Source organism: Meriones unguiculatus, chromosome 5, assembly GCF_030254825.1.
Source record: "Meriones unguiculatus strain TT.TT164.6M chromosome 5, Bangor_MerUng_6.1, whole genome shotgun sequence".
Lineage (NCBI taxonomy): Eukaryota > Metazoa > Chordata > Mammalia > Rodentia > Muridae > Meriones > Meriones unguiculatus.
This window is the reverse complement of record NC_083353.1, coordinates 83,342,288-83,358,443: the sequence shown is the minus strand read 5'-3', so window position 1 is coordinate 83,358,443 and position 16,156 is coordinate 83,342,288. Positions and strand designations below refer to the sequence as shown.

The window sequence follows — 16,156 nt, the reverse complement described above, 5'->3', positions numbered from 1 at the left end:
GCTGTGCACCAGCCACTTGGGCTTTAGCTTATTTACTCATGACAGCCTTATGGTGACAGGTTGTCCCCTTATTGCAATTTTAATAGGTTGGCCCAACAGCACGAGTCAGTAGGACAGACTTGATCTGTGGGCCACTCAAAATCAGTGCTTTCAGCACTGAATCATACTTCTAGCACATTCTCAGGGTTTGTGAACCATGAGTCATTTACTTTAAGGAGAGCCAGGACAAAGTAGGCTTAAAGGTGAATATTGAGCTCTCCTTTCTGAAAGAACTGAACAGCAATGTGGAGCCGAGTGGACTGGAATGAGTGAATTCCTGAAGGAATGCAACAACAAAATCTCCCCAAACAGAATACTGGCAAGATCCTATACCAAAAGATAGGTAGACATTTATTTCAAAATTTAATACAAAGAATACAAACCTTATGGTTTCTGAAAGACATCAAATTATTCTTTCATAATTTGCTCTTAACACTGTTGAGCTGGCAGGTAAAACCCATATAAGAAAAGGTTACATAGACTGAGTCCCAAAGATTATATATTTAGCCATCACTAATTGTACTGTGTTTTCCCAAACCATCTTTTGGAGTTTAGATGAGATTGCACCAGCATTCATTGAACAGTAATGAATACTGTTTCCAGCAGAAACCCAGTAAGCCATTTCTGGCTGCACTTTTACCAAGAACCCCAGCAGAAAGCACAGACACCACAGGACATGAAAGGGACTGTTATGTTTCACTAGGGTCAGGGGTTCTGACACCTTAGCTACCAAGCACACTGTTGTTGGTATAGCAACCATTAGGGCAGTTTACAAATAGAAATGAGATACAGGATAAACCAAGGCTCCGTGATGACATCAGGGCTAAGCATCCCTTCAAACGGTGTAACAGTAGCAAGGGAAACTTAGAAATAATGTCCATTAGTATGGGTGAATTTTATTTGGGGTGAGGAAAATGATGGGCATTAAATGCAAAAAGAACCACTCTGCAGCAACTACTTGAGGCTGGAGTGTCAAAGTCAAAAGCATTCCCACAGAAAAGGGTTGTACCAGCCGGATGTAGGCCTCCTACAGCAAGCCTCAGTCCTGATTCTTGATTTCAGTTGACTAGAGATCACTGTGAATGGGCCCTCTTAGAAAAGCTAGCTTTTTCCTGTAACACTGACTACAAAATCAGAATCACCTTCAAGTGAAGAGGTGGTCTGTGATGGCAGAGGATAAAAGGGGTGCTTCCTCCACAGTACCAACCAACCCAGCATCAAAGTGAATCCATTAACACTGGTTCAAAAGCACCGCAAAGCTAAAGCTTCCTCATGGCCTCAGGAACTAAAACCAGTAAAGCCATACCCATTGAAACACCATTCCTGCTGAGCTAATCTCAGTGACAGCCACTGTCAAGTGAGCCATTCACAAGGTTTTGAGTCTCGTGAAAAAGTGGAGTAACGGAACCAGAGGCCTGAGGGCTTATACCGAAGCACTCTGTCCAGCCGCAGTGACAGTGACCTTTGAATAAGCTCTTCAGTGTTTCTTCAGGCCAAATCAGCTTCTACTCAGAGATTTGGTTTCGGATGTATCTCCTTCTCCAAGCCTGGGTATGGTGTGTCCTACTGGTGAGCCATGGCCAGTAGAAGTGGGTAATGGCTGTTTTCTGGGGTTTCCGTTGTAGCTGGTGGTTGCAGCAGTCCTGGCACTTGGTTTTAGCATGAGGGATGGGCAGTGAGAAGAAGGCTGAGCCCTTCACCAGCAGGTCAGCTATAGCTGAGAGAAGGCATTAAGCAGGACAATACTTGCGGGGCTGCCATTCTCAGGCTGTTTCTGCCCACCAAAGCTGCATTTGGCAAGAAGTGGAGTGGAGATGTGAGCTTGTGAACAGCAAACCCTACATGCAGGTGTGGACACTGGCCCCTTGAAGAATGGGGTGTGCAGATGCCTGTTCCAGGAGGAGCCGGGCAGAGGTGATGGGGACCTGGCCTCTCATTCCAGCTTTTTGGCTGACACCCGGGTCCGTGCAATGATAATGGGTACCAGAGCCAGGCAGCCGATTAGAGCAGCCCACAGTGGTCGGTAGAAGAGCCAGCCAGCAGCCACAGTCAACAGGGTCAGTGAGGTGGCCACACAGAAGGCAAAGGCTTTCAGGCCAATGTTGACGAGGTCTCGGAAGACAGGAAACCAGTCCACTGTGGGGAAAGGAAAGGCCATGAATCTCTGAGGACACTGCTCCCTGTGCTAGACTGCTCCTCTATGCCATTCAAGGGACAGAGTCAACAAGATAGAGCCAAACAGCCTCACACCCACTTAGGACACCCAGGAGAGGAGAAGCTCAGCAAGCTAGTGGCCACAACTTCACTCCTGTGCAGCCCAGTCCCAAGTGTGAGTGCTTTGGACCTGCAAAGTCCATGCTGAAGCCACTGAAAAGACACAGAATAGCCTCTCTTCCACAGAGCCAATAACTGATGCTCTACACTGCTCAGTCAGAGCCTGAGCTCTGAGCCACTGCCAAATCTGCAGATGACAGGGCTTGTCTGTCCTCACTGTTCTATGCCTTGGCACCTTGCTTCGGCAGGTCACATCTACTGATGGACAGGGAGGACTAAGCAGTTCTGCCACAGCTCCCATTATCCTTCCACACTACAACTGCCCTCCAATGGAAGTGCCAGCATGCCTCCATGGAAGAAATGATCACAGACAGAGTGTCTCAAACATGGTGGAGACTCAGAGGGCCTGTCCTGTCCTCAGTCAATGGCCAAGATAGTTTGGTTTAAATTCAGATCCTTCTCTGATGTGCTCACCATGTGGCTGGTATTTGTGAGCACACCTCAGCTGTCCAGATGATGATGATGACCTCAGTTTCCCATCTGTAAATGAGGATGTCTCCCTCGACCCCCAGCATTTACTGCCAATCTGGGATGTCCTCCAGCCACACCTCTCCCAGCCCATAGACCTCAGTAGGCCACTAGCACCACAAGAGGGCTAGATGGGGACACACTGGGGCAGAGGTCTTGGTACTGAGTCTCTCTGAGCAGGCTTTCATCCTGCATGGACAATGTCAGCCTGGCATATTCCATGTCCTGGGCACCAGCTCTTGGACCAAACAGGGACACTTAAACTTGGGATCTCTGATACCAGACTCGGGGCAAGTGAATAGCCCCTCCCCAGGCTCCAGATATGCTAGCTGCTGCAAACCTGGCCTGCCTTTAGAGGGTATTTTCATACATGAAACTCCCAAGCAGGGTTGAGAAAAAGAGGCCCAGGACAGGGATATCTGTGACTTTGACTTGAGGGATTTCAGATATAGATCCAGTTCATACCATAGCCTGGCAAGCTCCCTGCCCATAGCTTTTCACTTGGGGATCAGGCCTGATCATAGAAACAGTCTCCCACTCTACAGGTGTGAGCACCCTGTTCCTCACATTTGCCTTTCCCCTCATTCATCTTAAAGCTACCCAGGGGGGACATAAGGACAGGCCAGATATTTGGTATCTTTCTCAAGGATCCCATCAGCCTGAAAGGTTGACTACTGTCAGTAAGTATGACAAGCACAGAGTACAAAAGGGTAGCCTTCCCTCATGCACCTTCCACACCTACCCAGGGTGTACAGGATCCGTGTCATGAGGTTGAGGCCCATAAACATGGCCATCCATCCAGCTGCCCTCAGGCCCCATGTCTTCATGGAATTGCTCTTCTGTTCTCTACGAAACACCTCCTGTAGAACAAGGTGGCATGGTATAAGGACCCAGGCCATGCATTGTGGGGGTGTGGGGGTGCCCTTGATCATTTCTTTACAGAGCCCTCACTTGTGTTTAAGTCTCTGCCTGCTCTGGCTCAAGGACATGGAAAAAGAGATCTTTATGGCTTATGGTCTCACCTGAACAAAAGGTCACCATCCTCCCCACCGCAGCTGTCCCATATGGGGGCACTTCCCATCCTTCTGAGTGGACAGTATGAGCATGCATGCTGTGTTAGCCCTCAACCCCAGGGCACTGCTTTCGGCTGTAGGACCCCTGACCCCGACTGTGTCACTCATACTCTGTAGGCTATGCCTTCTGCTCCCATTGCTGTCCCTGGTTCTCTTCCTGGCCTGTAAATCCTAGCATCATTTGGCTGCTTTATCCACTCTGCCCGGGACCTCCCATGCACCCCATGCGCCTGTAACTGAAACATAACACTACATACCCGCACTGCTTTTGGGCCACACTGCCCAGCTCCTTTTGCCTCCTAGACATTGTCCCACTCTCATGGCATGCTGAGCACTGACTCGGAGCCCCACCCTACCTGATTCTGTCTTCTCCATGGCAGCACATAACCCTACTGCCCACCTACTTGCACAAGCCAAAACCTGGGTATCAGGTGTGGCCTGTTGTCCCCTCACAATACAAGCAAGCTCTGTCAGCTGTTTCCCCACTGTCTACCACGATCCACAACATCACTATTCCTCACTGGGCTCTTACATCAGCCTTGCTAGCCTTGCTGGCCTCGCTGTTTCCTCCCCCCACCTCATTCTCACAGCAACTGCCATAGCTCCACCACCTCTGACACTCCGCCTGGACCTGGGCCACATGTGGTGAGGCCAGGTCAACTGTACTGTCATGGGCAGACTGTCCACAGTAGCTCAGCAACTCTGTACTGTTTTCCAGTCTTGGCTTAGATGCTATTTCTTCTCAGAGTTTTTCCCAGCCTTTGAACAGCACTCTGACTGTCCAATCTCTAACACAATACACTAAGATAGATACTACCTGTCTCAGTATTTAGCTGTCACTGCCCTGTTGTTTACAAGCACAATGACCTGACTCTTAATCCAATCAGAATCTTCTTCCCCATTTTACAGAGACGGGAAGCTGAGGCTCTGTGAGGTGTGACAAAACTCCATGGCCTCACCATAGGGAGTTAAGTTGAAAGCTGTTTTGATATGCCTGTGCTACCACATGAGATGGGGATGGTGAAAGTGGTGGTTTTAGAATGTTTTATTTTACAGATGAGAAAATGGGTTCAGAGAGGGTAAGACACTGGCTGGTGAGAGACAGAGCCAGGACTAGGCAGGGGCTTGTCAGGCCTGTGAGCGGTGCTGTGGTCTGGGGGCCCTGAACTCCTCAGACCATGAAGCCCCAGCATTCTGACTTTGAGGCCCAGCCTTCTTCTCAGTTCTGTGTGCCTGCCTGCTTGTTATTAGTCAAACCTTCCCTCTCAGGCTCGTTGGCCACACATCCCACCCACCACTCTCTGGAGGTCATCTCTGAGACATGAGACTCTGCCTGTCAAGGCTAGAAACCAGTAGCTGTGCAAAGCCCTGGGAGAGAGGCTTCCTAATTTTAGAGCAGTCCCTAGGGTGAGTCAGCCCAGGCTGGGAGGGAGTAGCCCCACCCTGAGCCTGGTAACCAGGCTCCTCAACAACAGACCAACCGCACCCTATCTTGGCCAGGTAAAAGGAGCAGTTTGGGCCCAGACACTGTACCTTACTGGCTGTGGCTGGACGCAAGGACAGAAGGCAGCTGAGCACACAGTAATAGCAGCAGAAAGGCCACAGCTATGCTCTGAGTCAGCTGTGCCATTGGCCTTTGCTGGCTGTTCTGGATTTAACCACCCCTCTACCTGCTTAAGACACACAGGGAGGCCCAAGCAATGATCCTCTGGGCCACCAGCAAGAGCTAGAATCAACAGTGCCTCTATTCTAAAGGCACAGAACTGAGAATCAGCATCCCTCCTTCTCAGCACTGGGTAAGGCATGACCCTTCCCAAAGGCACATCCACGGGACTGTGGGAGCTATGTGGGGGCGATCGCCTCACTCACATGGCCCTGATGCTGCAGCTCCAAACCCTCCATAGTGCCCCTGAAGGAAGAAGAGGCACCTCAGAGTGGCCTCGTCTGGTGCCTACTTACAAAGTGAACCCTTTTCTGCCTGACTCGACTATTCTAGGGTGGACCTGTCCATTTTGAGGGCCTCCACAAAAATGGCTTACCACAGAGGCCCTGGCCACCAAAATGGCTAGAAATCCATTGCTCTGGAGCATGGCTGCCCACACTCCTATCCTTACTTCCTAGCTTTTCTCACTATTCTCCTCCCACAAGGCTGACAGCCTGAGAGGGCACTGTCAGTCCTCAGTGCCCTGCTTACATAGGAGGCTGCTATCCCATTTCCTTTTCTTGCTATATGGCATTGGCCATGACCTTTAGTAGTGGGGCTTCTTAAATAGCACTGGGAAGAAGGGCAGGGGATGCCTGTCCCCACACAGGCAGCAGCAACTCACCTCAGCTGAGAAGTCTCCATGGTGTAGGAGCAGTAAGGTGTCCCCAGACTTGGTAGAATATGGGATTAGCTGGTCACCACGCTGCCGGGCAATCACAGTAACCTGTCAGAGAAGTCAGTATTAGAGCTGAGTGGGGTGACCTGAGGGACAGAGGCACAGGGTGAGACCCACAGCCCACCCCTCAGACTCCACAACAGCCAGGAGGTGAAGAGACTGGAGCTTGTCTTGCCTTGCTTCTATGGGGCGGCGCTTACGATGAAGCTGGTGTTGGGGCAGACCTATACAGGGAAAGGCCCTGCTGCCCTTCTAGACTGGGAGCTACTTATAGGACTGGTGGTCGCAGCAGGCAACAGGTGAGATGGCAGTACACATGCATATCAAGTAACCAGACCAGGCCTGCATCATCTGTACTCCTTCCACCAGGGCTGCCTGAGCCCTAAGTCTTCTCTGTCTGCCTCCTAAGTCAGGCCCTGGTGTAGAGTTCTGACTATATGAGCTGTGAGGAGCCAAGACCAAGTGCTGTGGCTGGGTGAAGGCGCTCCCATGATTGGACTAGCTCCACTAGGAGTGTGGCTCCCAGCACGGGGCCCAGGGACCACTGCGGTAACACAGACCTTTGTAAGTGCCCAAGAGCATGCATGCCTGATGACTGTGCAAATAAATGAGTGAGGCACAGAGCGGCCAGGACACATGCCAAGGTGTTTGGGCCCACGGAAGGATGATAGGGGTCAGCCCTTGGGAAGCAGATTACCACATGAGCTGGGCCCAGGTCAGGGTCATCGCTGCTCAGTCCCGCGTAAGAAAAGGAGACACGAACATCACCAACCTGAGGGTGGAAGGGAAGTGGAGAGAATTAGGGAATGGCGATCCCATCAAATCTTCAGTACCTGGCTCTTTTTCACTGTTTTGCCCAGACTGTCCTGCCCATGTTGAGCCTTACTGGGCACGTGCAGCCTGGTGTCAGCTGCTGCACACTACCCTCAGTGCTACTCAGAATCCATGGCCTCTGCTATCTGGGCAACCCATGTGTCCATGTACCTCCGGGTACTTAGGGTTTTCACTGTGGTAGAAAAAGTCTCCTCGGCGAATGATGTCCACATGGGGGTCCTCCAGCTTGGACAGGCTCAGTGGCTTGAAGTTGTCAATTTTTTCAATGAGGCCTGAGGGAATGAGAATGCTCAGAAACCATTGATTCCACTGAGAACCCCTGATCTGCTATCCCTATCTGACACTATCCTGGTGCCCTCAGAGAGCAGGGCCATGTGCTACCACCCAGCTATAGCCTCTGCCTTTTGCCTATATGGCTCTCCCAGATGGACTGAACCTTTTTTTTTTTTTTTTGTGGTGGGTCTCACATAGGCCATGGTGACTGAAAATTCATTAGAGCTGAAGGTAACCTTGAACTCTTGACCTTACTTCATTCCTCAAGTGCTGGGATGACAAGTCTATGCTGTCATGGCTTCTTTTTTGTTTTGTGACAGGATTTCACTATGTAGCCCAAGTTAGCTTCAAACTTGTGATCCTTCTGCCTCAGCAACCTGAGTACATGTGCCACCATACCAACTGCAATGCCCTTTTCCTCTTTTCTCCATTTTCCCCAGGACTTGCCTGTGCTGGAATCAGCCCAGTTCAATCACTAACTCCTCCAGGAAGGCTTTCCCATGCCCTCTCCTGCTCAGCGGGCTTGGCCACAATTCTGAGAGTGGTCTGGGTTTCTGCCATCTCTCCTCAGAAGACACTTATCTGCATCTTGGTCGGAGTTCCCTCCACCACAGCACCAGCTGAGTGACAGAGCTGTTGGGGCAGCCAGGCTAAGCTTGGCTATCTGGGTCTCAAGAATCTCCTCTGTCATGCTACTGGGTTAGGCTCAGAGATAGAACTCCAGAAATACTATGAGTCATGGTGCCACCTTAAATGTTGAGGGTTTCTCTTTAGTCACAGCAGAGGCTGTGATGCACCTCCGTAAGGCATAGCTAGATGCCAGGTAGGGCTCACAGGTGGAGCCAGCAGTTAGAGGGAGGGAGGGCCTTGTCTGAACTACTGGCTGAGGGCTGCCTGAGGCAGCTCTCTGGTGCAATATCTGCTTAGAATAGACATGCACAGAAATGTGGCAAGGATGGAGGGCCTGGAGTAGTCTCTAGAACAGTTCAGGTTCCAGAGGAACTGGCTCGAGCGAGGCTTCTACCTCTGAGGACTCGCCTCCCTCTGGCCCCAGCCCAGAGTATGATTCTGAGGTAGGGGCCAGGTGGATCCTGATATCAACCACCATAGGCTGTGGGCCTGTTAGGTCCTGGGGCCCAGCCTTGCAAGAGGCCAAAGGGGATAGAAAGACCTTTGGGTAGACACCTCCAAAGGAGGCCTGAGACTTACCTGCTGAGAGGAAAAACCTGCCGATTTGGACAAAGGGGGCAGTTGCTGTGAAAGACTCCACTGCCATGGCACTGTAGGAGAGATAGGGAACAGTCAATAATTTGTAAAGATCTGCCTGCCTCTGCCTCTGAGTGCTGAGATTAAAGGTATGTGTCACCATGCCTGATCAAATATCTTTTTTTTTTTTTTTCCTTTTTTGCGGGATGGGTCTATGTGGGGTTTGAGACAGGGTTTCTCTGTGTAGCCTTGGCTGTCCTGGACTCATTTTGTAGAGCTGTCTGGTCACCTTTTGAGTTGTAATGTGCTGGGTACAGTCCCCACCCAGGAAGGGGATCCAGCAAATCTAGGCATAGTATGACCCCCAGGACACCTGTTTCCCTCTCTGGGCTGGGCACCCTCACTGAGAACTTTATATTCTCTTACCCAGACCCCCAGCTTTTCTCACTCTATTAGCCATAAAATGGAGCCTTTCTGGACATCATACCGCTGCCAGCCTGGACAGCCTCCAAGCACTGACCATCTTCCCGGCTCAACCTGGACCATGGCTCCATATGATCTAGCCAAGCCCAGTGCTACAACACTGTTCTCACCCCATGCCACAGAGTGACTTCCTCCTGAGGAATCTTAACAAAGCTTATAACAAATGCCACTACTCCTAGAGCCCCCAAACTGGGCTAACAGTAACGAGGTACTTCGCTGCAAAAAGGGACCTCTCAGTCCTTTACCAGGCCTGTGTTAACTTGAGGGTCAGCAAAGACCAGACCTTGATATGTGTTCCTGGTGCCAACACGGGGTTTGGTGTTAAAACTGCATCTTGTGTGACTGCCAACCCACTGGGAAGAGTTAATTAAACCTATCACTCAGATAAGAAATTGAGGCTGGAGCCTGAAAGGGTGAGCAAGCCTGGACTCAGGCCCAGAACAAGTTTTCACCTGGGGTTTTTGTGGCCAATCTCTCGGTCAAAGTTTCTGCTGTTGACAATTTCTGATCTCCACTCTGTGTCTGCATGAAGAGAAAGAAGGGACAGTTCAGACCATTTAAGAGCAGCCTCAGCATCCTTTTACTAACACCTATGGCCCTTGGTTCCAGCCTCCCTGGATCGTGGGCATGCAGGACCCAGAAACTCTGCCTGGTGCTGTGGCCCTCCACACATGCCCACTGGCAGCCCCACTGTACTGCCAACCATTGCCAGCCTGGGCTAGGATGGAGGTCATGTGTCCTGGGAATGATAAAGACCCAAAAGATCTGAACTCACTGTAGGAGTACTTGGTCTCCTTCTTCACCTGTCCGTCTTCCGTGTATTCACTGCAGAAAAAGCATAGTTAGCAGGAGTCAGCTCAGTTAACCAAGGCCATCTGTTCTCCAAGTGTCTCAGGGCAGACGTGGTCTCAAGGACCAGCTCCCCACAGGAAGTAAAAGCCTGGTGAGCTCAGGAACAGACAATTCCCAGCCTCCATGGAGCAGACACTATCTCTGGAGCGACAAGCTTTCTTAGCCTAGCTGACACACTTAATGTTGGCTCATACAAAGGCACCTGGCCTTGGCTCAAACATATCCAGCTGCAGCCTCTGGGAGAAACTAGGGTGGCAGGGGACCTTCTCCAGCACCCCTTGACCTTTTCTCACAGGCCATGTAATTCAGGCGGGCTGAGTCCGGTCCTGGCTCCAGTGATTCCCTCTGGCTTCTGAGACTGCCCTTGGGCCTTCTGACAGGCTCTGAGTTAACTGGCAAGTGGCCTGTGCCCTCTGTGAGAGGATGGACCAATGTAGGAAAAGCTGAGCAGGGATTGGTGGTAGGAGGGCCATGCTGATGCTAGTGACACCATTTGAGCCTGGACTGTCATGCCTTGAGCTGTACACCGTAGAATGTCTAGGTGAGGAAGCTGAGCAGCCCTATTTCTGCTTTGGCCCACTCTGCACTAGATGATTGCTACCTCCAAATAAAAGGTCACCATGCACTAATGCTGGGGTTTGACACTCTTCTGACAGGCAGAGATTATGCACTGAATTTGGTTAAATGGCATCTGCATGAAAGCCACTGCCCTTTAGCTTAACACCTGAGCCCTTCACACCCTCCAATCCCTCAATGCCTGGCTCCTCACCTGGACTCTTCTGTCTCTATCCACTGGTACATCTCTACATGCCGCCGCAGTTTCACAGCTGGTAGATGGACCCCATAATTTGGGTCAGACAAGAGCTTCAAAAAGAAACAAAAGTGTAAAGGCCAGGCTCATGGCAGTCCAGAGTCCCCAGCCCAGAGCAGTTTAACTGCAAGAGAAACAAAGATGGGCAGGACTGGAAGTGAGGGTGAGGAAGACCAGCATGAAGCTTCCAGCCTTAGCTCTCAACACAATGCCCATGACCCTGAGCTCAGACAACAGCTGAGCTTGGACCATCAGACCATCTGTGTACTAACTATAATCTGAGATGCTCTCACCACAGGGCTGTGAGACTGTTGTCATTAGCACAGGGGACACTGAGAAGTGACTTTTCTACCCAAGCCACAGGGTACATCACACCCATATGGGTCTGTGTGTGCGGCCCAGCCCGGAGCCATCGCTGTCAGCAACTGCCACCCACCCAGCCTACCTTGGAAGTCCGCAGGGTGCCGATGATGTGCACCAGCCTCCCTTCATTCTCTGGAGCTATGCTGTGGATGGTGTCAGGGGACACCACGAGCGACAGCCCCTCTGCAAGCAAGGTGGCTGTCTTCAGTGCGCGGCCCTGTCAGAGGGTAGAAGAGAAGATTTCAGCAACTCAGGTGCTGCTTGACAGCTGGCTGTGGGCACAGGGAGGGTGGGCCTCAGTGAGCAGAGATGCTGAGGTCTAGCAACTGCAGGCTCAAGACTAGATCCCAGGGTTCCTGCTTCCTCAGGCGTACCCCACAATTTCAGCCTGAAGCTAGGAAAAGCTCTGTGCCTCCACTTGCCTTTCACTCCCTTGGTTCCCAATGCATGGAGCTTACCAAAGCTAGTCTGAACCACTGTTTAAATCATGTGAGCCAGGCCTGACCAACCAGATGTGTTCTCAGCTTAGCTGACACACTTCAGCTGGCTCACCCAAAGACCCCTGGCCTTGGGCTGAAAGAGATGTCTGGGAGAACCTAGGGTGGCAGGGAACCTTTTCTAGAATCCCTTGATTACTCTCTTCCCCTCCTAGGCCATGTAGTCCAGGTGGGGCTGAATCCTGTACTGGTTCAAAAGACTGAGACCTAGCCAAGAACCTGAGAGATGGCTGTAACTTTTGCTAAACTGATGAAAAAAGATATGGCTCCCCCTTTTCTCTCAGATGTCTAAGGTGCTTGGATATGAGACTGGAAATGCTGGGGCCAGATCTGCCCCTACAGGGAAAGGGCTACCCAGGAAAAATATCACAATAAAGGGGCAGGGGTTCCTGGTAACCCAGCACGACTACCTGAGTGCAGCCATGCCTGAAGCACATTTTCAGGTGTGTGAACTGACTCACTGCTCCTCTGGCTTACACTGAGGTATGTCACAACAGAAAGATACCTCATTACCTCAGCATCCCCTCTCCCTCCTGTAAAACCTACGTCCTTTTTTTCCGAGCCCAGCCATTGGATCTTACCTCATTGGTGAAAATTAAGTAGAAGGAGAGTAAGAAGGTCATAAGCCCCACGAACATCCCGCCTGAAGTCTCACTCAGCCGCTCTAGGAAGCCTGGTTGGGGGTCAGATGTCACTTTGACATGTTCTCTCCTGCTGCCGGTGCTGGAATACTGAGGGGAAAATTGATAGTTCGATGAGTTTTGAGAAAGGGTTTTGATATCCAAGGAATTTCCCAGAAGAACCTCTCTTCCTCATAGACATTGGGGGTCAGCCATACTATCCCCCCAGAATTTCTGGACCATATGTTAAGCAAATGTTTAAGATGCCAACAAGCTATTTACAAAGCAGTGAGAAATGTAATTTTATTTAAATTGGAGAAGTAATGGTTGGGCTTCCTGAGGACTGTGCTGTGCTGAGAGCGTGGTAGGTGGCCTTTTGGATCTAAGAACTAACAGGAGGCTTCGCTGAGTGTCCAATGAAAGGTGGGCTCTGTGCTAGGTGCACTTTCCAGCTAGGAAATCAAGACAGGCTATTTGGAGAAGGGGGCATAGAAAGGGTGCCCTCTGTAGAGGGCTATGGAGCAATGGTGTAGAGCAGCAGCCTATCTTCTCTGGCTGTGGATGGCTGTTTAGAGACAGAGCTGATGGGCATGCCCAGGCAGGTTCCCATAGGCCACATGCCACAGGTCAGTGGAGCAGGCTTCAACCAGCTTGCTACTGTCTGAAGGATGTCTAGTGCTTCATCACCAAGAGCAGAGGCTGAGCCTGAATCCTGGCTCTGCTACCCACTAGCTATGGTCCCTCCATTTCCTCGTGGGTAAAGTGGGGGAAAAAATCCAATGGCTGGGGTGGTGGCTCCATACCAGGGCCTCATAGGCACCTGTGGGAGTTACAGCTAATAGGAACATTATCAGATTTCTCCATAACTGAAACTGGGGCTGCCACCCAGGCTGTGGGTGTGGATGAAAGTTGCAGAGATACAAAGTGGTCACCTGGCAGGCACCTCAGAGAGCCAGGTCCATTCCTGCTCATGATCAGAGGATGGATTTGAGATGGCATCTTTGAATATAGCTGATGCCACTTCTCCTGGCTGTTCTCCACTGCACCCAGAATACAGCACCTAAACCTCAGCGGTGACAATCACTGCAGACAAGAAGGTGACCATCAGCCAGCAAGATGCCCACAGTGGCATACTCGTCTGTTACAGGCCTGTCATGGCTCAAGGGGAAAGAGGCGACCACTACCCCATTTCACAGATGAGGAAATCGAGACTCACTGCTTGGGAGATCTGCCTAGATCAATAGTTTATAAATAGTGAATGGGTGTTCAACTCAGGTAGACCCCTCTACCCTAGACTGTCTTCTTCATCATGTAACTATAATTAGAGCTGCAGAAATGGAAGCAGGAAAAGGAGATCTCTGCTCCTGCTGGCTCCCCTTATGGCCTGGAAGGAAGGGAGGCCAGGAAGATGTTCCTTCAGCTGGAGGAGGGTGAAGTGGGAAAGGGCACCTATATGAGTGTAGGTATATAATTGTGTATATACACACTTCTGTATCCTCAGTAACACATTCCACTTCCAGCATAATGGGCTCAGAATCAACAAGCAATGAAGCAATAGGCGGGAACACACTGGGCCTAGAAACTTGCACACCAGGGTTGGAATCCCAGCTCTGTTGCTGTGTGATCCTGGTAACATGCTCCACCTCTCTGGTACTGACTGGTTCCTCACTTGCTGGTGATAATACCTACCCGACAGGACAATTGTTATGCTTAGTTCAGGTACCTCTGCTCCACCCTTAAGATTTCCTTGCCTACCCTGCCTGGTGGCTCAGCTACTGTATAGATGCTCTGGTACTCTGTCCCTGGCATGACACAGCCATTGCCATCTTGAAATCAGAACAGCTTTGATTACCCAAATGAGCCCCTCACTTGACCAGGCATGTTCCCTGGAAGAGTGGAAGAGGGTCTTTATATCCTCACCCGAGATTCCAGCCACTCACCTTCTCCTATGTCCCATCCCCAGCCATATGTAATGCTGCCAGAGTGTACCAGAGGCAGAAAGCTAACTAAAGGGGAGTGGCATACCTCCATCTATGCAGCTTTCCAGAGGTGGTTACCCATGCTGGTGTGAGGTGATGCCCATGCTCCTACAAGTAAGCCCAATAACCTCCTTGGCTCACCAAGATAGAGTTGATAGAATTGTTCCTTTGGTCTACAGTTATCCTGTCTGACACGAATGAATGTTTGTTCAAGTCTTCCCAGGAAAGTAAAGTAACAATGAAAGGACAAAGGCATGGCTACTGAAGATATCTCATTGTGTCTATGTTGGCGTGACAGTCAGACCGGAACATATCCAAGTTGGTCTCTGCCTACCAGGACTGTGTATACTAGCCTATAAGAGTGATTTTTTTTCCCCCAATGGATTAAGTACCTCCCGTGTACCAGGCATCTGGACCCTGCAACCTTCCTCAAATTTCAACATAACTGATCCCATGAGAGAGTGAACCCAGAGAAGTTAGAGTAGAACCATTCGGATTTGCCTTTAGGCTTGACTCCAAAGCCTGACCGCATCAGTACCTTCTCAGGCTGATTGTAACATGATAAGCTGGCTGAGAGCAGGTGTCTTCTTCTGGGGAACTGTAAAATACGATGCTGACTGCTGACGACAGAGGTCAGCAGGAGCCCACCTGCTCTTGTCAGGCTGGTGGCTGCCTTCTCAGGCTACAGTGCAGCGTTCCTAACTTCTGGTTCTCCTCCCCTTCCAGGGCCGGACACTGTGCCAAGCAGACATTGCTTGGACAGTGGGTGAAACAAACTCTGGCCTTCCAGTAGGTGTAGAAGGCGAAGAAGGGGTTTGCCGGACAGAGGAGGGGCCTGGGAAGAGGGTGTAACAGGTCCAGAGAGGACAGCAATGGCACTCTACCAAGGAGGGAGAGAGGGTGTGCCTGGAGCTGGCTGTGCTCCTTGAGCTGGCTTCAGAGGCGCTTTCGCCAAAGGCAGTGGTGAGTCACCAGCTTCTCCCACACCCTGTTCCCTAGCCGGTGGAGCTGCTCCGTTTGTTGAATGAATGTTAGGATTCACTAGGAAGGTTCCCAAGGACTAGCTGCAGTAGGAAGAGGTCATAGGCCTGGGGGGAACTATCCTCAGCCAGAGTCTCTAACCAAATCAGCGCACCAGGAACCGGACGGTAGAGAAAAGCCTCCCTCTCCTGGTCATCCAGCTCCTGGTCATCCAGCCAGGCTCGTCCTGCTACAGTAGCATCACAGCCTAGGAGTACACGCCCCCTAGGGCGCGGAGACCAAAGCAGCCTTTGCTGGACAGTGAGGCAAGATTGCCTCACTAACCAGCCCTCCGACGAACACTTTCCCCTTCGTCCTTCTGTTCCCAAGTCCCACAAGTTTCGTATCCCCAGGGTCCCAGACAAGAAACTATGGGTGGAAGGTACAGCCGTGCACGAGCGAACTCGACTAAGGGGGTATCCCACAAACGCGCGCAGCCTGAGGGTGGGTGATCTCTCAGGGAGATCAGGGGCGCCGCACCCACTGGGGTCGCGCAGCCGAAGGACGCAGCGCGGACCCGGGGGTGGGGGAAGCGGGAGGGAGGATGGTGTGACCCTGAGACCAGGAAGCACTCACGTTCGCGGCCATGGTGGGCCCGGTTCGCCACCACCGTCTCGCTCTGCTCCACTAGAAACTGGGCTGAAGACCGGAACGCAGAATTTGGTGACCTCTTGCCTGCTACAGAGCCAGCTGCAAGACTCCGTGTAGAATCCAGGACCAGGCAGGTCTCAGGACAGGAGTTACCGCCCCGCCTTGGCCGCAAATTGTCTGCGCTTGCGCATCTTACGGTCTGCTGGGAAATGTAGTCCTCCGTCGGACATTTTCTCCGCAAAATCGCAACCTCACTAGTGCGCGTGCGCTGCACTATTTCTGGGAAACGTAGTATTAGCTTCTTTGAAGGGGCGCAGGGGCTGTCGGTCAAT

General features: G+C 51.3%; 1 protein-coding gene across 1 annotated transcript; it reads right to left on the bottom strand.

Annotated features, from left to right (window-relative positions):
* Positions 1-369: 369 nt before the first annotated feature.
* Positions 370-16,006, bottom strand: Tmem43 (transmembrane protein 43). The gene is made up of 12 exons (XM_021638256.2): positions 15,810-16,006; positions 12,196-12,345; positions 11,200-11,334; positions 10,713-10,807; positions 9,867-9,916; positions 9,544-9,613; positions 8,612-8,682; positions 7,280-7,401; positions 6,993-7,067; positions 6,242-6,343; positions 3,584-3,701; positions 370-2,175 (listed from the first exon to the last, which is right to left on the bottom strand). Exons 1-12 carry the CDS (start codon positions 15,819-15,821, stop codon positions 1,973-1,975), a joined length of 1,203 nt encoding a protein of 400 aa, XP_021493931.1. The 5' UTR covers positions 15,822-16,006; the 3' UTR covers positions 370-1,972.
* Between the last annotated feature and the right edge of the window lie 150 nt (positions 16,007-16,156).